This window comes from Microtus pennsylvanicus, chromosome 14 (genome assembly GCF_037038515.1).
Source record: "Microtus pennsylvanicus isolate mMicPen1 chromosome 14, mMicPen1.hap1, whole genome shotgun sequence".
Classification (NCBI taxonomy): Eukaryota; Metazoa; Chordata; class Mammalia; order Rodentia; family Cricetidae; genus Microtus; species Microtus pennsylvanicus.
Window position 1 is genome coordinate 60,317,658 of NC_134592.1, and position 22,098 is coordinate 60,339,755.

The window sequence follows — 22,098 nt, forward strand, 5'->3', positions numbered from 1 at the left end:
CTGTTTAAAATCCTCAAACCTCTATTGAAAGGTATGCGAAAGTCTGCAAAGCAATTTAGCAGCCAAGATCAAGCTCTGAAGGTAATAGGAATGCCCAGGGCACTTCTAAAACTTCCAAAACCTACCTAGGCTCCTCATCTAAAGATTTTTGCCTTTCTCTGGTTGGAGTATTCATATTAGAGTCATAATTTTTTTTAAAGAATTTTAGTGCGCAGAGAAAATAGAGAACCAGCTATGACAGAAATACATTTGTGTTGCTGTCTTAAATTTTGAGCCAGTCAGGCATGAGTTTGATAACCTCTGTATGCTTGTGTTGAAACAATTTATAGTTTCCGAGATTGTGTTGCCGATCTTCAGGGGGAAAAATGTGATTGAATGTGAAGGAAAAAGTAACCATTGATAGAATACTTTCTGCAGAGGGAAGAACTGGGAGCAGGAGAGCCATCGACATGAGTCTCGAAAGGTCTTACACTTCATTGGATTCTGGTAATTGACTCGGGAACGAGTGAGATGATGATTTCCAGTGGCCTTGTTAGCTGCTGGCAGCCTCTGGTTGCAGCCCCTGAGAGGAGCGTCCCAGTTAGTGTTGCTGGGCAACGGCATGCTGGGTTGAGAGCTGGAATGCGAAGGGTTGCAAAACGGTTTTTAAAATAAACACACAAGTTCCCATCAGCATGAAGCCCAGCAGAGGGAGAGAAGTAGAAACACTACACTTCAGCAGTCAGGGTGGAACTGAAAGGAGCTGGGGGCGGACCAGCCTTGAAGAAAAGAGCCAGAGGGTATCCATCTGGTGGTGGCTCCGTCAGGAAAGCTTCTCTAAACTGCTTTCTAATCCAAAAACATCAACCAGAATGGTTTCGGTGTAGAGAAATGTGAGGATCGTAAGCATAAAAATAAAAAGTGATATGTCTGGGCAAACAATGAAGCGCACTGTTGTGTGTCATAAGTCCCTTCCCTGCTCCAAATTACTCTGTTGCAAATTTCCATAGCATTGTTCTGATTTTCTGACAGTAGTCAGTGGTGATCCCATGATCCATGACATTCTACCTAGCCGTGGTGCCACATCATCCAAACATTTTATAATTAAACCATGCGCATCCCATGGGTACATTACGGATGTTAAAACTTAGAGGTGAGAAAGACACCACTTAAATTTCTGGTTAATGTATTAAAGCCACCAGATGGCTTTTAAAAATTAATTTATTTTACTTTAATTTTTATTGCTTTATAAATAATACCATTCAAAATTTCTACTTCCTCCCCTCCTCCCATTTCCCTCCCGCTCCCCCCTCTCCTTTCCCCCTTCCCCTTTAGTCCTAAGAGAGGTCAGGGTTCCTGCCCTGTGGGAAAACCAAGGCCCTCCCCTCTCCATCCTGGCCTAGGAAGGTGTGCATCCAAACAGACTAGGATCCCAAAAAGCCAGTACATGCAGTAGAGACAAATCCCAGTGCCATTATCATTGGCTTCTCAGTCAGCCCCCATTGTCAGCCACATTCAGAGAGTCCAGTTTGATCACGTGCTTGTTCAGTCCCAGTTCAGCTGGCTTTGGTGAGCTCCGATTAGATCAGGTACACTGTCCCAGTGGGTGGACCAACCCCTCGCAGTCCTGACTTCCTTGCTCATATTTTCCCTCCTTCTGCTCTTCAACTGGATCTTGGGAGCTCAGTCCAGTGCTCAGATGTGGTTCTCTGTCTCTATCTCCATCCATGGCCGAATGAAGGTTCTATGGTGATATTCAAGATAGTCATCAGTCTGTCTATGGGACAAGGCCAGTTCAGGCACCCTCTCCTCTACAGCCCAAAGACCTAGCTGGTGACATCCCCGTGGACAGCTAGGAACCCCTCTAGAGTCAAGCCTCTTGCTAATCCCAAAATGGCTCCCTTAATTAAGATATCTTCTTCCCTGCTCCCATATCCGTCCTTCCTCCATCTCAACCATCCCACTCCCCCAAGCTCTCCCAATCCTCCCCTTCTCCCTTTTTTCTCCTCCTCTCCCTTTCCCCCCACCCCCATGCTCCCAACTTATGCCTGGCGAATTTGTCTGCTTCTAATTTCCAGGAGGATCTATATATGTTTTTCTTTGGGTTCACCTTATTATTTAGCTTCTCTAGGATCACGAACTACAGGCTCAATGTCCTTTGTTTATGGCTAGAATCCACTAATGAGTGAGTACATACCATATTCATCTTTTTGGGTCTGGGTTATCTCACTCAAGTTAGTGTTTTCTATTTCCATCCATTTGCATGCAAAATTCAAGATGTCATTGTTTTTTTTACCGCTGAGTAGTACTCTGATGTGTATATGTGCCACACTTTCTCAGATGGTGTTTTTTTTTAAGCAGTTTTCTAATAATGCCTTAAAGTTTAGGTGCATCTTTTGTTTAGAGACTTATATATTTTAGTAAAAAAATGAATATCCCATTTGTCTGACCTCAAAGGAGCTAAAATCTACTGGAGAGAATGGGAAGGACCACCACTCACTGAACTGATTAAAGGGCGTGATCAAAGACGGAGAGAGGCTTTGATGGGAGCTGAGAGCTGCTGCCTTCCATGCTAGCAACGCAAGTGTCAGGAACAGTTTCTTCCCAGGCTGCCTTCCAAGCTTTATAGGCTTTCAGGTTTTCCACAGAAATACTGTTGTATCTTGTACACACTCAGAAAGAAATATATTATTCAAATATTTGATATTTACTTTGAAATACAGAATGTCCACAGTGTAGTTCAAACAGTTTCAAGGTTAATTTGGCGCTTTGATGCCAGAAGAAAATAGAATCTAAGTACCTTTGTTCATGGACCACTTGTTCACATATTCAGTATAAAGCCCTCAGCATCTTCATATTCACTTTCATCTTCCTTGAGTATCCTTGTGTGCCTAGCTGTGATCTCCAGAGAGCCCTAGCTCTCCTAGTTCTCTTCAGAGGACCCACTCTGTTAAACAATGAGTATGTGGTAAAATTTTACTGATATTTTAAATCTCTCATGTAACAGAGAAATGAGAAAAAATTACTGGGCAGCAAATTGCAAGCCAAGAAATTATAGCAACAACAGAAAAGGTATAAGAAATATTTTTTTTCAGTTTATAGGAGAACATTAATGTATGCCCATAGACGTTTTTACAAGAAGCAAAATCTTTGATCATGAAGAAGTGTAAAATTTGAAGCTTATGTCATACAGTTCCTGACAATGTTCCCATAAGGAAAGAAACTGAAAAAAAAAACTCTGCACATTGTTCAATTGTGGCTGCTTAAGAGACTAGCTGATATTTGACTCTTAATAGGATTGAGCTTATGGATAAAAGGAGCAAAATTGCTAGAATAGAATCAGGACTGACTCCCAGAATGAATAGGATGGGATGGATGGAAAGTAATGTTAACAATGCCGTCATATTTATGGCAAATAGAAGTAGGTGCTGCCCAGTTTGCCCCTATTAATCTTCTATGGCAGAAATAATAAAGGGAAGAAAGTGACCCTAGCTGAAATCCAGCTATTGAAAATGGCATGCGCTTATTACCCCATATGGCTTAAAGGCCAGCACTCTGTTACAGCGTTCCCTACCCCATTAAAGGCAGATGTTTTAAATAATTGGTCTTGTGATTTTATGGAGGAAAGTCTAGGATATCCACGTATTCTTTTCTTGTAGGTTTCCAAGTCACACTGGCGTTCTGGAGCCTTAAAGAGTTCTGTGTGACCCCTGTGGTTTCTGCATGGCTCTTTCTTTTGCTACCTGGGTACCAGAATGTTACTTTTCCTTTAAATGTCCCACTTCCCCTGCCCCAGGATATGTTCACTTTCTCCTTCCCTTTGCTTTTCAGTGGAATTCACAAACTGGCCTACTTTTGTATCTCTCTCTCCCATTTTCTCTTCATACACCCTCACATTCCAAAGGCATGCCTTACAAAGTTCCTTCTAGGAAAAAAGGCAGAATTTTTTCATTATTTTTTTCATGTGACACATTTTTATTATATTTTCCCTCTCCCAGCTTTTGCTGGATCCTCCCTACCTTCCTACGCATCCAATTTCACGTTCTTTTTCACATTCTTTCATTCGACTGTAATAAAAAAAAGTAACCAAAAAACTGAAACTCAAATACAAAAATGCCAAAACAAAATAAAACTTAAAGTATCATCCCACAAACACACAAACAAACAAAAAGAATAACAACCAACCAACCAAAGAAAAACATGGAATTTGTTTTATGTTGACTCCTAGACATGGGTTCTGTCCTGGAGTGTGATTGATATACCCAGTAACACTTTATTGGAGAAAACTGACTTTCACTTTTCCAGAAGGTATCAATTGCAAATACCTTCTTGGTTAGGGATGAAAGTTTTTCTTCACATCCCCTTGATGCAGGGATTTGTCGGGTTTAAACATGTGCAGGTCCCGTGCATGCTGCCACAGTCTCTGTGTGTTTATATGGGCATCTGTCCTGTTGTTTATGGAAGATACTGCTTCCTTGGAGTAATCTATCTTCTTTCTCTCTTATAACCTTTCTACCTCTTCTTCCATGTAGATCTCTGAGCCTTGAGGAGAAGGGTGTTATAAAGACATCCCATTTAGGGCTGACTGCTCCAAAGTCTCTCAGTCTTTACACGCTGTCCTCTATGCTAATTACAGTGTACTTCAAAAAAGTAAACCTCTCCTATGAGGGCTGAGTGATGCACTGATCACTGGGATTCAGGTTATATCATTAGTAGTTGTTTTATTGCTATGTTCCTTTAACAGAAAAATTGTAGAATTTCACTGAGAGCTCATGACCTATTGACTCTCAGGTTCATGGCCACTTTAGAAGTTTCAGGTATGGGTTTTATCTCATGGAACTGGCCTTAAATCCAATAAAAAATTATTGGTATCTAATGTAACATTTGTGCCATTATTGTACCAATATATCTTGCAGGCAAGTCACCGTTGTAGGTTGCACCCAGGGTTTGTAACTGAATCATGTTGATAATTACTTTTCCCCTCCAGTAGCATGCAGAGTATCTTTCAACACCACAAATGCTACTCAATAGGAGTGAAGCTTCTAGTTCTACTCCAGCTTGAGCTCTTTACTTTGGATGACATAAGTAAGTTTTATCTTCAGCAAGAGGGATTTGTCATCAGTTTGTGAAGAACAACCTTGGCAATAGCCTGTGATGTTTAGGGGGAGGGAGCCTATGGATCTGTTGGGCCAACAACTCAACAAGATATAACCCATTCTGAACAGGGGAGGTTTTACATGGTGGCATAAAATGTCAAGTTATGGCATTGTCTCCCCCACTGTATGTGATTCCATTTTCATTTCTTTCACATATGTATACATTTAAGGTAGGTTCCTTTTCAAAAGGCCTTTAGCATTAGTTGTCACTTCCTATATTCCCTCCTTTATCCTGCCCTTCCATTTCTTTCCCGATTTAATTCTCCAATTCTAGTTTCTTCTTTATTTCTCCATAATTCTATATTCTATTTCCTGTAATATTAGAGGAATTCTCTTCCCCTCTTAACCACTTGGTTATTCAGATTTAAACACTCATATTTAAAACTTAAAGCTAACATCTTTCTACTGAGATACTTGCTCATCTATGTTCGTTGCTGCTCTAGTCATTCTATCTAGAAATTGGATATCGCCTTGAAGTCAATCAAGTGATGAATAGATAATGAAAGTGTAGTACACTTACACAGGGAATTTTTAAGAATGAAGTTTGTAGGTAAATGGATAGAGTTCGAAACAATTATTCAGAGTGAGGTCACCCACATACAAAAAAAAAACAAATGTTTTCTTGTATATGTGGATGTTACCATTCTGAATGTTTTTTCAGACTGACAACTGGAACTAGACCACACTAGTCTTTTTCCCTCTCTCTGGGGATCGTTCTCACTGAGTTTCTCTTTCATCTCTTCCATTTCCTTTCCTTCTCTTAGTCCTTTTCTTCTGGTGCAGTATTCACAGCAGTGCCTTCTGAGTATTAGAACCTGGAACATGGAAAACATGGAAGTAGCCTTAAGAGCTCTCAGTAGCAGATGAAAGGTAGATATTCTGAATCTTTTAAGAAGCTAAGCAGTGTGTTCTATGGCTAGTGTCCCTTTGGATGATCTGTTGTTGAAGTGGGAGCAATACTGAGGTGTGGAAGACGAGCTACAGTTGCCTGAATTTTACAAAAGTAGTGTCAGTTCAGAAGTCATCTAATAAGACGCTTAGACTTTATTTCTGAGATATCCCCATAATGAATGACTAAGTAGGTGTTTTTGTACACTTATGATCCTTAGAGGAAGTGACTTACAGTCAGTATTTGTCAGAATTCTTTTTACCAGAGATCTGTACCAGAATAGCTACTTTCTTTCTATGTGGGATTGCCAGATCAATAGTGTATCATCAGTAGCAAATATGTCTTGATCACAATATGGCATTTTTGTGGATGGAAAACCTCCTTGGCTTAGTTAGGGTTTCTATTGCTGTGACAAAACACCATGACCAAAAAACAAGCTGGGGAGGAAAGGGTTGATTTCGCTTACACTGTTCTCAGCATGGTTATTCCTCTCTGATATAAACCAGGATAGTTAATCAAACAGGACAGGATACCGGAGGCAGGCACTGATGCAGAGGTCATGAAGGGGTGCCGTTTACTGGATTGTTTCCTATGGCTTGCTGAGCCCATATCCTTATAAAACCCAGGACCAACTACTCATGGATGGCATTACCAACCATGGGCTGAGCCCTCCCCCACTGATCACTAAATGAGAAAATGCCGTATAGCTGGATGCCATGGAGGCATTTGCTCAACTGAGGCTTTTTCCTCTGATGACTCTATCTTGTGTCGAGCTGACACATAAAACCAGCCAAAAGAGCCAACCTCTGGTCAACTTGACACACAAACACGTCACTATTAAGCCACATCCATTCCTTTCTTATTCACCCCAAAGTCTACTTTAAAATTTCAGTCTCTTTAAAAATATCCAGTCTCTTTAAAAATACCCAGTCTCTTTAAAAATATCCAGTCTCTTTAAAAAGTTCAAGTCTTTCATCTCCTTTAAAAAAATCAAAATTAATTTGGATACATCTTCAAGAGGGATGAACCAGGGCACCATCACAATCTCATCTAAGTAAAACTAAACTCCAACAGTTTAAACTCAATGTTCAATGATCTCGGGTCCACTCATGATCTTCTAGACTCCTCCGCAGGGCTTGGGACACTGCTCCAGCTCTGCCCTCTGCAGCACACACAGCTTGTCCTCTGGGCTCTGACAGGCTCCACTCCACTGCTGCTGCTGTTGCTCTAGGTGCTCAGCCCGTGGCACTGGCATCGCCAAAACACTGGGGTCTTCTGCTGCAACTGGACTGCACCTTCACCAATAGCCTCTCATAGGCTCTCTTCACAGTGCCAAACCTCAACTTCTTTGCATGACCCCCTTTAGTCCTGAGGCAGCACCTTCACCAACGGCTCTCACAGTGCTGAAACTCAGCTGCTCTCCAAGACCCCTTGATGCCTTCAAAACCAGTATCACTTGAGTGACTCTTACACATTACTAAGTCCAGCTGCCTACATGAGGTACAACCATGGCACTTCTGGATTACAGCTTCTCTGTGCTCTCAGGAAACACTTCCCAGAAAATTTCTCCAGAGATGCTGGTCTCTTCTTAATCACATTTGATCTCTTAGCTCCAGCTGACCAGCATCAAATATCCCCATAAAGCAAATTTTTGGTATCTTGGTAATCAAAGCTGATAATTCGGCCCCAGCTAACCAGAACGACGGGATTCTAATTCAAACTAGCAAATTGCCATGATAGAGTCTTTAAACTTCCCTCTAAAATTTCACAAGCCAGGCCTCCATCTTCATTGCTCTCAACATTCTTATCTTCCATGTTCCTAAAGAACATTCCACTGAGCTCTTAATACTCAATAGTTCTTCAAGCCCAAAGTTCCAAAATCCTTCCACAATGCTTCCCAAAACATGGTCGGGCCTGTCACAGCAATACCCTGCTTCTGGTACGAATTTGTCTTAGGGTTTCTATTGTTACGATGAAACACCATGATCAAAAAGCAAATTGGGGAGAGGAGGGTTTATTTGGCTTATACTTACTTCAGCATTGCTGTTCATCACTGGAGGAAGTCAGGACAGAAACTCAAATAGGTCAGGATCCCAGAAGCAGGAGCTGATGCCGAAGCCATGGAGGGGAAATGCTTACCAGCTTGCTTAACCCACCTTCTTATAGAACCAAGAATCAACCACCCATGGATGGCACCAGCCACCATGGCCTGGGCCCTCCCGCACTGATCACTAAATGAGAAAATGCCTTAGAACTGGATGTCATCAAGGCATTTCCTCGACCGAGGCTCTACTCTAGCTTGTTTCAAGTTGACATAAAAACCAGTCTCTCCACTCCTATTACAGCCGGTTGGATATAATGAAGTATGAACTAGATGGGAACATCCTAGTAGGAAAAATGTGTTCAATAAATAGTAAAGAGCCCTGGTAGTATGGTTTAGAATATGGCCAGAAAGTTCCGTGTTTAAAGTTCTGTGCTTTGTCCAAAAAAATGTTCTGATAATGGAATTAACACATAGCAAATGTGCCTATTCGGTGCAGAAGGGTAAAATAAACGGACAAAAGAAGATCCTATCTCTGAGTATTCATCGAGGGCTGAACTGTGTGCTGCAATGAGAAGTAACACAAGAAGACCTGGATTCAATATACAAATGAGTGCTGGAAACAAAGTGAAGAATTCATTATTCACAATTAGAAAGCAATTAGAAGTGTGTTCAGTGCTGACAGTATCTGTCAATGCATTTACAGTGTGATACGGCTTCTGTGTGCCATATTGTTTAACAGCACAGCCTTTGAAGCCGGGCCTCTGGTTTACAACTTCAGCACCATTGCCTCTAACATCCCTCACTTTGACCAAGTTGTAAGTTTTCAGTAAGGGCCGTTTCCTTTTCCATTAAGATTAGAGGTCAAAGCTGGGCGGTAGTGGTGCACACCTTTAATCCCAGCATTCGGGAGGCAGAGGCAGGCAGATCTCCGTGGGTTCGAGACCAACCTGGTCTACAAGAGCTAGTTCCAGGACATGCACGAAAGCTACAGAGAAACCCTGTTTCAAAAAAAAAAAAATAAAGATAAAAACTGCATTTCATGGATTAAACAGTTTTAGGAATACAGTCTTTTCCTTCTAGGTCATATGAAGAATGCCTTGTGTAAATAAAACTGGCCATTTTGTGTAATAATAAGCAATGGATTTACCGAAAGGCATTTTGCATCATGCAATTGATGCTCCATTGTATGGAACGTGATTAATGAAATTGTTCGCGAGTCCCCAAGGCAGTGATAAATAAGCGATGCCCTCAAGATCAGAAACGAACTTATTTTTCTTAGGAGCCACAAGAATACATCAGTTCCACACACAAACCTGCTACTTTTTTCTTGCAGCCTAAAAGTGTTTTCTTTTAGAAGTACCTCGTTGATTTTCTGTGCTTATTCAGGCCACAAGGAGACTGTGGCAGGCAGGCCGGGGATCATGTGCCCCATTCAGAACAATTTTTCCATCTTCACATTTTCCATTTCCCTGTAGACTCTCTCTTCTCCTCTGCCAGGTTTCTCCTTATCCATTAGGCCGTGTGGTTCACTGCTGGGGCCCATTTGGGCACAAACCAGATTCTTTGTTGAGTTACTGTACTCCCACCTAACTAATTATAGAATTCAAAGCAGAATGAGTGAATTAATAACGTGTATTTATGCCCTGCGGTGCTTGGGGAGGTGTAATGCTGCCGCATGCTTGCCGTAGCACGCACGCTCTCCCCTTCACCCCTTGTCCTCCATTTTTACTCTGTGACTTCACAGCAGCCAGAATGGAAGGAGCACTTTACTCACCAGTGAGTAAATCGTATGAATGGATGTTTAAAGCTCATGCCCAACACACTGTACGGTGAGAGAGCTATACTTTCAAAGGCCCACAGAAAACATATGCTTGGACTCTGAAATTGTGCTAAGTACCCTGCTTCCCCAGGTACCCTAACCAAGGCAGGCTTCTTAGGCAGAGATGGCCTCTACGTGTGTTCTGATGAGTTTTATTTCCCTAATCAAAACGTCAGTGTTGATTGTGTACCCCTTCCGTGTCTATAAATATTAGAGCCAAAGGAAAACTTGATGGACAATACAATATTGGAACTATTTTTCTTTGCTATATTTTTCCTAGAATAAATTATAGCCATGTATCTACAGTTTCGTCAACTTTTTTATTTTTTTCTTTTGTATTTGTTTAAGAACAGAGTCTTATACTCTAACTTTGTCAAGCCTTGAATTTTTACCAATTCTGCTACCACACCCAGCCAATTAAAACCCGCAGTTCTCTTTATATGTATTCAAATATTGGATGCATTTTATAACAAAATGAGCAATTTTGTCTTCTGAATAATAGTCTAATCATACTTGCTTAAGACATTTAAAATTCCTTATATTAAGATAAAATTCCTACACTGAAAAAATTAGAGTACACAAATTAACAATTCACATTGTGCAGTAGATTTGAATATTCTGCCCATTAATTCTAACTTCATTTACTTTTCTTACTCAAAAGGAAGTAAAGACTGAGGTTTAGAATTCTCAAGTAATTGGTTTCAGGTTTATTATTTCCACTGTGCCATTACTTATGTAATATGTAACATATTTACATCTGTATGATAGCAGATGTGCTAGAGGCTCTAAGCAAATTATATATTAATTCCATAATTGTTAACTATTTTTAATGATGATTAATTTCAGCCATTGATCTTATCAATAATTTGCTGCAAGTGAAAATGAGGAAGCGCTACAGCGTGGATAAAACCTTGAGTCACCCTTGGCTGCAGGTAAAAGTCACTCATGGATTTCCTTACTTGGTTGTGCTTCCAATTATTTACTAGATTTTGATATTAACTGGAGAAATCTTTTGTCATGTTTGTACAGGTATAATTATCCTAACATTTTTTTCCCAAAATGTGTGTGTTTCTTGGGATTTAATTACAGTTTAGCGTTTCTAAATCTCTCTTTGTACCAGGAAAATTTCATGAAGACACACACGTAGCAAACATATGCACAGAGTTCTCTTTGCCCCTCCCACAAAATATCTAGGTCATTAGAGAACTCAGAGGACCAGATTTGAAATGCATTTGTATGCTTAGTCCTGATGACTGTCCCCGTAGATGCCCACCTGATGACTGTCCCCGTAGATGCCCACCTGATGATTGTCCCCGTAGATGCCCATCTGATGATTGTCCCCGTAGATACCCACCTGATGACTGTCCCCGTAGATGCCCACCTGATGATTGTCCCCATAGATGCCCACCTGATGATTGTCCCCGTAGATGCCCACCTGATGACTGTCCCCATAGATGCCCACCTGATGATTGTCCCCGTAGATGCCCACCTGATGACTGTCCCCGTAGATGCCCACCTGATGACTGTCCCCGTAGATGCCCACCTGATGATTGTCCCCGTAGATGCCCACCTGATGACTGTCCCCATGATGCCCACCTGATGACTGTCCCCGTAGATGCCCACCTGATGATTGTCCCCGTAGATGCCCACCTGATGACTGTCCCCGTGATGCCCACCTGATGATTGTCCCCGTAGATGCCCACCTGATGATTGTCTCCGTGATGCCCACCTGATGATTGTCCCCGTGATGCCCACCTGATGATTGTCCCCGTAGATGCCCACCTGATGATTGTCCCCGTGATGCCCACCTGATGATTGTCCCCGTGATGCCCACCTGATGATTGTCCCCGTAGATGCCCACCTGATGATTGTCCCCGTAGATGCCCACCTGATGATTGTTGCCGTAGATGCCCACCTGATGATTGTCCCCATAGATGCCCACCTGATGACTGTCGCCGTAGATGCCCACCTGATGACTGTCCCCGTAGATGCCCACCTGATGATTGTCCCCGTAGATGCCCACCTGATGACTGTCCCCGTAGATGCCCACCTGATGATTGTCCCTGTAGATGCCCACCTGATGACTGTCCCCGTAGATGCCCACCTGATGATTGTCCCCGTAGATGCCCACCTGATGATTGTCCCCGTAGATGCCCACCTGATGATTGTCCCCGTAGATGCCCACCTGATGATTGTCCCCGTAGATGCCCACCTGATGATTGTCACCGTAGATGCCCACCTGATGATTGTCCCCGTAGATGCCCACCTGATGACTGTCCCCGTAGATGCCCACCTGATGATTGTCCCCGTAGATGCCCACCTGATGACTGTCCCCGTAGATGCCCACCTGATGACTGTCCCCGTAGATGCCCACCTGATGACTGTCCCCGTAGATGCCCACCTGATGATTGTCCCTGTAGATGCCCATCTGCCCTTACACTCTTCTCATTTGGAAGCTGCATTTCAAGTTCATGTAGTATGCGTGGATATAAATATAAGGCAAGCGCGAAGTGTATGGTTGTGTGTTCTATGTTCTCTTTTAAATATTTGCTATTTTCACATTGAGTTTTAACTTTTAGAAAATGATATTCTGAAATACTGAAAGATTACTTATAGCCATTAAACTGCAAAGCAATGTCAACATTCCTAATTGCTTGACTACAAGCATTAATTATTCTTACTTGGAGCCACAGCACCCTGCAAGCAGCATGCACTCTCTAAGGTTAAGCAAATAGGAGAAGGCCCTGGTGCTCGTGCTGCCTAAGAGTGCGTGGCGAACAGGGCAGCACTGTCAGAACAGAACATAAGGTCACCTCACAGACTGTAAGGAGGACAGCATAGGGAAAGCCTGTCAAGTTTCAATGATCTCTGTGGTGATATTTCGGAATTTCTTCTTCAGGACTATCAGACCTGGTTAGATTTACGGGAGCTGGAATGCAAGATGGGAGAACGCTATATTACCCACGAAAGCGACGACTCGAGGTGGGAACAGTACGCGGGTGAGCAGGGGCGGCAATACCCCGCACACTTGATCGATCCGACCCCTCGCCCCAGCGACAGTCCTGAGGCTGAGGAGAGAGAGATGAAAGCCCTCAGTGAGCGTGTCAGCATCCTCTGATTGCATCCCCTCTCATCTGTCAAAACACTGTGGAATTAATAAATACATACGGTCAGGTTTAACATTTGCCTTGCAGAACTGCCATTATTTTCTGTCAGATGAGAACAAAGCTGTTAAGCCGTTAGCACTGTTGATGTATCTGAGTTGCCAAGACAAATCAACAGAAGCATTTGTATTTTGTGTGACCAACTGTGTTGTATTAACAAAAGTTCCCAGAAACACTAAACTTGTTGTTGTGGATGATTTATGTTATATTTAATGCATTAAACCTGTCTCCTCTGTGCCTTTGCAAATCAGTGTTTTTCCTACCAGAGCCTCCTTTTGGTAAGAGGCAGCATCTATCCATGACATCATTGTGTTTGGTGTGCCCCATCGATGGTCGTGTTATAAGCAAACTCTTGAGGAGTAGATAATTTGCTGGTGTTCTGTGAACAATTCAAAATGCATGGGTAGGGGGTGATGAAAGATGGGGGTATGGCATATAAAGTCCTAAAGTCGAGTTACATGGAAACAGTTCTACTGTACGGTTTCAAATCCTCTGCCGGTCTGGCGTGCCTCGGTGTATTTAAATTCCAGTTAGTGGACCTCAATAGTGGAGCTATTGCTCTAAGCCTAAATGCCTTAGAATGCAAACTGCTATACAGACCAGATGCATTTCTTCTTTTCTTACAACACCAGCTGTATTATGGGAAACCAGCAACTCAGCAACTGTTGGCCTTTTGTGTATTTTTTCAATGATAAGAAATAAATATTCTTCTCAAAATTAGTGTCAATCTAATCAAATTATTTTAACCTGTAGCCCACAGTCTTTTTCTCAGGACAATGAAGTACAGAGGTATCTGCTCAAATAGCAGGAGAAACGTGACATGTCTACGATTTAGCCAGTGCGCATCAAAGTATAGAGAGACATTTCTTTTCTTTTTAACTTTATATTATTTACTCTTATTGTATGAATGTTTGCTTTGCACGTATGTCTGTTCTCCATGTGTGTGCCTGGTCTCTGTGGAGATGTATCAGAAGAGGTTATCAGATACTTGTAACAGTAGTTACAGGTGGCTGTGTGCCATTGTGTGGGTGTTGGGAATCGTGAGCTGTTGTGCGAGTGTTGAGAATTGTGAGCCACTGTGTGTGTGTGTGTGTTAATAGAAGAAACCCAGGCCTCTACTAAAGTACTCAGTGCTCTTAACTGCTGAGCCATCTATTCTGCTTATGGAGAAGCATTCATGTTTTGCATGTCCCCTAACACAGTTAGAAAGGAGGTGTAGGTAGAAAAATGAATGGAGCCAAACAGGAGCCTCGAGGCAAAATTAGATATACTACAAGTTGCAGTCTCAATATAGTTTTTCAACAGATCATAAACCAGAGACTGATTTGAAGACTGGCTCAGGTTTATTCTCACGTAGTATAAGGAAGGCGGTTTTGAAATAAACAACAAAAACTGGAGAAAAAATCCATAAGAACTTTCATTCAATGTTATACAGGCTAGAGAAGGGAAAGGTAACTGTGCTGGCCAGATTTACAGGTGCATGGTGTTACGCTATGTGGGGCATTTTCCTTCACAGAGATGACAGTGGCATACTATATGATAGAAAAAATATATGTAATTAATTTCAAAAACTAACTGTTGAAGACACCTGAATAAATCAGGGTGTTGAAACTGGACAATTTCAACTTTGTGGGATGAAGCAGGAATATTTAATCTGTCCACTGTTTAATACCTATGCTATTACTGAATTTTGAACAAATATGTCTAGAAATTTTATTATCTAAATCTGCTTGGGGGTAAGATAGGATAGGATCTAGATTGTGTGTGTGGTCTATGTGTTTGTGCACGCATGTGTACTCATGTCCTAGTGGCTGCATACAGAAGCATATGGATATATCATTAGGTTAACTGTCTGGAACATGTTAACAAAGAAAACAGTGGGTGCTATAGGAATATGAACAGCACCTTTTCTATGATGAAAGATTAGTAGATAAATTCAAGAAGGGGAAAGGAATAAAGCCTTCTCAGTTTGTACATATGCATACTAGAGAATCACTATTTAAATTAGATGTTTACATTAAATATGTATCTCGCTTTTATAAGCCACAATATAAAATCCTATCAGTAATTTCTTTGTTGTGGGAAATTAATATGGCTGTAATGTACGAAACTATGACAGTATGTCCCACATACTACGAAAGATCCTTGAGTCTTTGTTGATTGGGAAGAGGAACCTAGTGTAAATAATTAAACTCCAGAGAAGCGCATGACTCCTGCAGCAAACATTTACTGAATGTCTCTTCTGTGCAGTACTTTGTTACACGTACAATTTTTAGATGTGAATAAGGCATGCTTCTTCAGACAAGATTCCTGACTGTTAAATGGAAACAAACAAATTGGTGAGAGCTTTAGAAAATTGTAGATAAAGGTGTGAGGTGTGGCAGCCTTTAGCTTGGAGGAAGGAAAGCAGTGGGGTGATGTTTGAGCATGGCTTGAAAATCCAGCAGGTGTCTTTCTTCTCTACTTGCAATTCTGCACAGAAGAAACATGACAGAGGTCAGGAAGATTAAAGGGTACTTCTACAGGCATGAAAGGGTACCGCTGAGAACTCGGGAGGTAATCCAGTGTGAAAGGTGAGGCTTGATCTGGATGGAGAGGCTCTTCTTTACTGTTTTAAGGCATTCAAGTTTATATAATATTAATATCAGGAAACTATCCACACATCATCAGCAAGTTCACCTCACCAGCAGCACACAGACTGGGTTTCAAGAACTAATGAGAGCTGAACAAAGCCATAGTAAGCAGGAAGATGGGAAAGAGGCGCATCACGTAAGAGATTCTGGGAGATGGAATCAGTGGTCTTTGTTAGTGATTAAATGTGGAACTTAAGAGTTCAGACTGAGTCTTTGGTTTGGGCTTAGATGTTCAGTGTTCAGTAGAGATTTCTAAAGGATAAACTAACATTCAGATGTTTGACTATTAAGTTCCCTTAGCACATCAGGTATAGCTCAGTTGGTAGAGTCATTTTCTATTGTGCATGGAGCCTTGGGTTTGATCCCCAACATCACACAAAGTGGTACATACCTCTAATCCCAACACTGGGAGATGAAGGCAAGAGGTTCAGAAGTTCACGTTATCCTTGCCAACCATCTCCCTATCTGGATATTGTAAAGCCTGTTTCTGTGAATTACCACTCATTACTGACTGTAAAATAACTCATATTAAAAACAATGATATGTTATGGTACCAACAGGAACAGGTCAGTATATGTCTACTACATGAAGGCAACCAACAGTTTTATAGCCTTTGCCAAACATAAAGAAGGTTGTTACAAGTGTGCTTGTCACAGTCAGATGTTCTTAAGCAGCCCCGTCTTCAGCCCAGCGGAAAGGCCCTAACGCTGGGCTCTGACTAGTGTGATCCACCACAGAGCCTACCATGAGCAAGAGGAGCGTCCTGAGAGAAGTATTTTTATCAGCGTTGCTTTAGTTATGTCTATTCTTTAAGTAAAAGAAATTCTCAAAGGCAGATATTTTGATAAACTTGTAGTGAACTGTCCATTGAATGTGTGTATTGAGTGCACAGATTTAAGAACGACAGTACCCCATCCCCATGCATTATTCAGTCAATACTACATCGGCTTTCTATGAACTAATCACATTTTACACAACTTTTGCTCATACCTGACTTGAGAAATAGGACTCTACCAAAGACACACTAAAGTCCTGGCTACCTGTAGTTGCCAAGGGAACAACTTTTCACTTTGCTGGAAACACTTTCTCAGCTCAACTGTCTTGATGCCAACCCCTAACACCCTTTTGCAATTTGTTCAGCATTTCTTTTTTTTCTTTCTGTTTCTCTTTACCTTTCTCTTTTCTTGCTGGATACATTTTTGTAAAAAACACATTTTTTGCTCCTCTGCTGGGGTTTTGCCAGTTCTTTTCATTATTAATGATTGATTTACTGATTTTAACATGTATCTTTAATTACTGTATATTTCAAATTAATAGTTACCCAATTCTATCAAAATATACAAACGTAGCCCCCTTGTAGATGCCCCTTCTGCCTTCCTTTATGTTGTTATCATCTTATATAGCATAGCTTTAGACAGCCTACATGTGCTTGTTTACCTTGTTACATGGGTTGAGTTCAGAGAGCGTATAGTTTTTACTGTCTGTGTATGTGAGGTCATTCGTGAAGCCAGGGAGTAGGAAGAGCATAAACCCAGCATCTTCTGGAGCAGCACGCAGCTTTATACATTGCCTCCAGCCACTAGGGATGTATGGGAACTTTCTTCCAGTCTGATCATTCCATAGAAGGGCCAAAGCATTGGCTCTCCACGGATGTTTTCGAGTCAGTTCTCTTCATCATGACAGAATCATTCCCCTAACCTATGTCTACCCATCGGAATAACTGTGCCCAGGAGCAAAGGCTTCAGAGAACGGGAACGAACACAGAGTTACATATCCCTATCATTTTGACGACGTTTAGTAGATTTCCCTGGATAAATGCTTTAGAATGTGTTGTATGACATTGGCCAGTTTCCAAAGTTCTTTCTTCAATTTTTATGATAAACTATCAAATTACCATGTTGTTAAACTTTAATGCTCTTTTTGAGGATGACGTCTAATTCTAAATTTACATTTAATCCATTTTCTCACAGGCTCTGAATGTCTGAAATGTGCATATGTATACAAATAATTTTCTGTTTTTCTTCCCCACACAATTTATTTACCAAAGATTGGAGACTGTTGAATTACATCAGGTCAAAGTATACTATCATAGGCTGGCCACTCAGGAGTCTAGGTCCCTCGTATGACTGTCTGGTAATCCTCATATAAATGTCCCTTCTTCCACCCTCCCCTTGACCAGTGACAAGTAAGATCTCAGTCAGGATGGGACAACCTAAGGCAGGTCATGGAGTGGGTTCTTCATAAATGAGGTACATGGTACTCAGTGACTTCTTCATAAGTGAGATACATGGTATTCAATGATGGGTAAGATCTCCATATGGGAGACGACCTAAGGCAGGGACCATGTTTTCCACTGCCATGAAAAAAACAAAAAGGGGATATGTTGGGCCTCATGAGGCCCGGGCATGAGGCCCAGTGTAATTTCCTGAGCTTAACTTAAGTTGGCATGAGGCCTAGTGTAACTCCTTGAGCCTAGCTAGAGTTCAGAGTCCTGTCTCTGACTAGAGGACCTAGACCTGCCTTCACTCAGGCACCGCTAGCGTGGCAGAATATTATTGGTGCTTGTTCTTTACTATGTCTTAACTCATCCCAAGCTTCTCCACCCATCACAACCCTATATAAGTCCCTGCTTGATACCATTAAATGAGATCCTGCTTTAACAGACTCCCCAGGAGAGTCCAGAGGGTCTGGCTCTGTCCCAGCTCTTTCTGCCAGAGAACCCAGGAGCCCACATAACAAGATCCTGTATCTAAGAAGAGTGAGGGGTATGGGGTAAAGGGTAGGTAATGGCATAGGAGATGCTCTCAGCATTCATCAAGAAGATTCCTTTTCAAGCTTAGGAAACTGCACTTTCGATTCAGCTGTAGTAATAAGAGCGGCAGGGCTGCGTCCCCAAAACCCCAGCCGCCTGCCCGGCTAGCTTTACCCGAAATAATTACACAGACACTATATTCATTTAAACACTGCTTTGGCCCATTCCTATCTAGCCTCTTCTAGGCTAATTCTCACATCCCGATCAACCCATCTCTAATAATCTGTGAGCACCGGTCTTACCGGGAAGATTCTAGCCTAAGTCCATCCTGGTACGGAGCTGGGGCATGGCGTCTCTCTGAAGCGTCTGCTCCGGAGAGGAGAGCTGCAGAGTCTGACCTCACTTCCTCTTCCTCCCAGCGTTTTGTTCTGTTTACTCCTCCCACCTATCTCCTAACCAATGAGAGCCAAGCAGTTTCTTTTAATTTAACCAATGACCTTCCTCCATCATTTCCCCTTTTTCGGTTTAAACAAAAAAAAGGCTTTAACTTTAACATAGCAAAATTACATATAACAAAACAGTTATCAAGTAAAAGTTACATCAGAAACATTTATACATATAACAAAATTGACCGTAAATCTCTATCAATAAAACAAAATCTATACTAATGCAAATTATTCATGTCTATATCATATCCCCCTTTAAATGTAAAAGAACATTTATAAACCATATTTGGGAACATGGGCACAGTTTTTTCTCTCCAAACTGCTTCCTGCTGAATGGGGGCGTCGTTAATTAGGTCTTTCATGGTATAACCTGTGTGCTAGTTTCATCTCAGTTGGCAGTTGAGCAAAGCAATTTTCTGAAGATGTTCACAGCAACCCTTCAGGAGGACGTGGTCCATCATACCAAATCGGGATAGAAGAAATCCAAAGGGTCTGGTCCTCTGTGAAAACAAAAGAAGACTCTCTCCAAAGCATCATATCCTTAGACCCAAATTCTGAAGTCATACCCTCATGATATCCGTTCTGGTTCCACTTGGCAGCCCATATAATGAAATGTCTCTCTGTACTTAGCTCCTTCACAGTCAAAAATTTAAAGAAAACACAATGTACATAATCCAGACTCTCTGTGAATTTTCCATTTTTACGTGACTTAATTTTCTTTATTTCTTTTAATCTCTTAACTATCTGTACTCTAAAGACTTTACCTTTTTTTTAAAAAAAAAACATTAACTTTATTCTCTATATTCTTTTTCTTCTCTTTCCCAAGCCTATGTACATTCATCCAACAGTGTGACTCATTTAGTGGTCTGAATCTGTCCTATTGTGAATCTGCAATTTTTTACTATCCAGGAGCACTTTTGATTTGCGTCTTTAAATCACTAGGTGCTTAAGAATCTAAGCTGTGACATTCCTAAGTTAACTTTTTGCTTTTTGAGCGTATATCTGTAGACCAGGCCGTCTTTGAACTCTCAGAGATCCGCCTGTCTCTGCCTTCCAGGCATTGGGATTAAAGGTGTTTGTTACTACACCTTGAACTCACAGAGATCTGTTCGTCTCTGCCTTTTAGGCACTGGGATTAAAGGCGTGTGCTACCACACCTTGAAGTCACAGAGGTTTACTTTAAGAATTTTAACTTTTAGTCTGCATATATTTTAACACTGTAAATCATTTAAAATTTTTCTTTGTCTTTGAATCTCTCTTTACTGTGTATCTCTCTTTTTCTGACCACAAGAGCCTTTAATTTACTGAGCAATATCAGTAGGACTAAAGGCGTGGCTTTGCCGGCTAGATGTAGCCCATTCCTTAGCTTTCTGCCATTTCAACCTTCTGGCTGAGGTACGGGCCAGAGCCGCATTCAATGCCACAAGTCTACAGTGTTTCAAGGTCCCTGCCATCAAGCGAGCTACAACAGACAACACTCAAGTCCTCTCTGGGTAGCTGGCCCTCCTGCCTCAAACAGTCAGAGTTTGCCCTGGCAGGATGGCCCAGAAAGCCGGCATTTTTAAACAGCGCAGCTTTTTTCCTGCTACGGCTGAAAACCGAAAAGCATGCGTTCAGATTTTCGTCAACACCGTTTAAGTGTTTCGTGGCAGGACCTCTTAATGAGCTGTAGGGATTTGCAGCTGAAGCTGAGTCAGGAAAATTTCAAAATGGAGGACGTACCATTTTGTGCTAGCTCTGGGGCTGCCAGGTAGGAGCGGCACTCAGCACTTTAATTCTGAGACTGAGCACGCAGCACAGAAATTATTTTCATCTAAGTTACATCCAAATCTGACACGCAGAGCACTGTGCAGTCTGAAAACACGTCTCTGTATGGCGGCAGGAATCCGCCATGCTCTTCTGCCTGCCTAAGCCTGATTCTGCCTTCTTCTCAGGAGCAGGCGGGGAGCTCTGAGTCATCATCACGGTCTCAGAGCACTCTCCTTCCGATCCCAAGTGGGAACACAAACATAAAGCCAGAGTTTGCACTGGTGGCACAGCCCCAGGAAGCAGTGCTTTAAGATAACGCAGCTTTTTTTCTGCTGCTGTTGCTGAATCAGGAAATCTCTCTACGGCACGCCACGAACAAACAGCAAAAATCTGTGTTAAACTCTCTCTCCATTATTTTTAAGCCTTCTCAGGTTTTTTAAGTGGGTTTAGTCCATCACGTGGGGCGCCATTTGTAGTAATAAGAGCGGCAGGGCTGCGTCCCCAAAACCCCAGCCGCCTGCCCGGCTAGCTTTACCCGAAATAATTATACAGACACTGTATTCATTTAAACACTGCTTTGGCCCATTCCTATCTAGCCTCTTCTAGGCTAATTCTCACATCCCGATCAACCCATCTCTAATAATCTGTGAGCACCGGTCTTACCGGGAAGATTCTAGCCTAAGTCCATCCTGGTACGGAGCTGGGGCATGGCGTCTCTCTGAAGCGTCTGCTCCGGAGAGGAGAGCTGTGGAGTCTGACCTCACTTCCTCTTCCTCCCAGCATTTTGTTCTGTTTACTCCTCCCACCTATCTCCTAACCAATGAGAGCCAAGCAGTTTCTTTTAATTTAACCAATGACCTTCCTCCATCATTCAGCCACTTCTCAGAGGGGCTGGAAAGATGACTGGCTCAATGATCAACAGCCTCGCAAGTTCATCCCGCACCCACATGGTGACTAACAACCATTTTTAACTGAAAGGTCAAGGACCCGACTCCCTTTTCTTGCCTTTACAGGTATCAAGTATTACATCCAGTATGCATTCATATATGCTGACAAAACATTCACATATTTAAAAAATGATTTAGTTTTAATAAAATGAAAGCAAACAAAAAAGCAAATAATTTTCCATAACAAAGAGTGTGTACATGTTTGTGCACATGTGTATGTGTGTGCATGTGGTGTATGTGTGTTCATAAACCTTCTAAACTTTAGACCTAATCTCAGCTAATGTTGGTGCAATGCTTGGTAGAATCATTGAGGTTGTTTTTCACACAGCAAAACCTCAGCATCAAGGGTTAGTATTCTCCATAATCTTAGGTGGCTCCATGGTTGTTCTGTCTCTCTGGTTACACTTTTTTTCACAGAGGAGATGTTGAAGGTCCAGCAGAATATCTCATATGTTATTATCTCATTTTTGCTTTTAAAAATGTTTTTTCATAGATGTTCTATATGACCTTTATCCTAATT

The 22,098-nt window shown here is 41.8% G+C and overlaps 1 protein-coding gene across 2 annotated transcripts in view; it reads left to right on the forward strand.

Annotated features, from left to right (window-relative positions):
- Positions 1–13,286, forward strand: part of Prkd1 (protein kinase D1) — a 304,282-nt gene extending 290,996 nt beyond the window's left edge. The window contains exons 18-19 of one of the 2 annotated variants that reach the window (XM_075947930.1): positions 10,734–10,819; positions 12,787–13,151. In XM_075947930.1, coding sequence (XP_075804045.1) covers positions 10,734–10,819; positions 12,787–13,005 — 305 coding nt within the window. In that variant the 3' untranslated portion in view covers positions 13,006–13,151. Of the gene's footprint in view, positions 1–10,733; positions 10,820–12,786 lie in introns of both variants that reach the window. The other variant, XM_075947928.1, reaches the window with a different exon arrangement.
- The last annotated feature ends 8,812 nt before the right edge of the window (positions 13,287–22,098 follow it).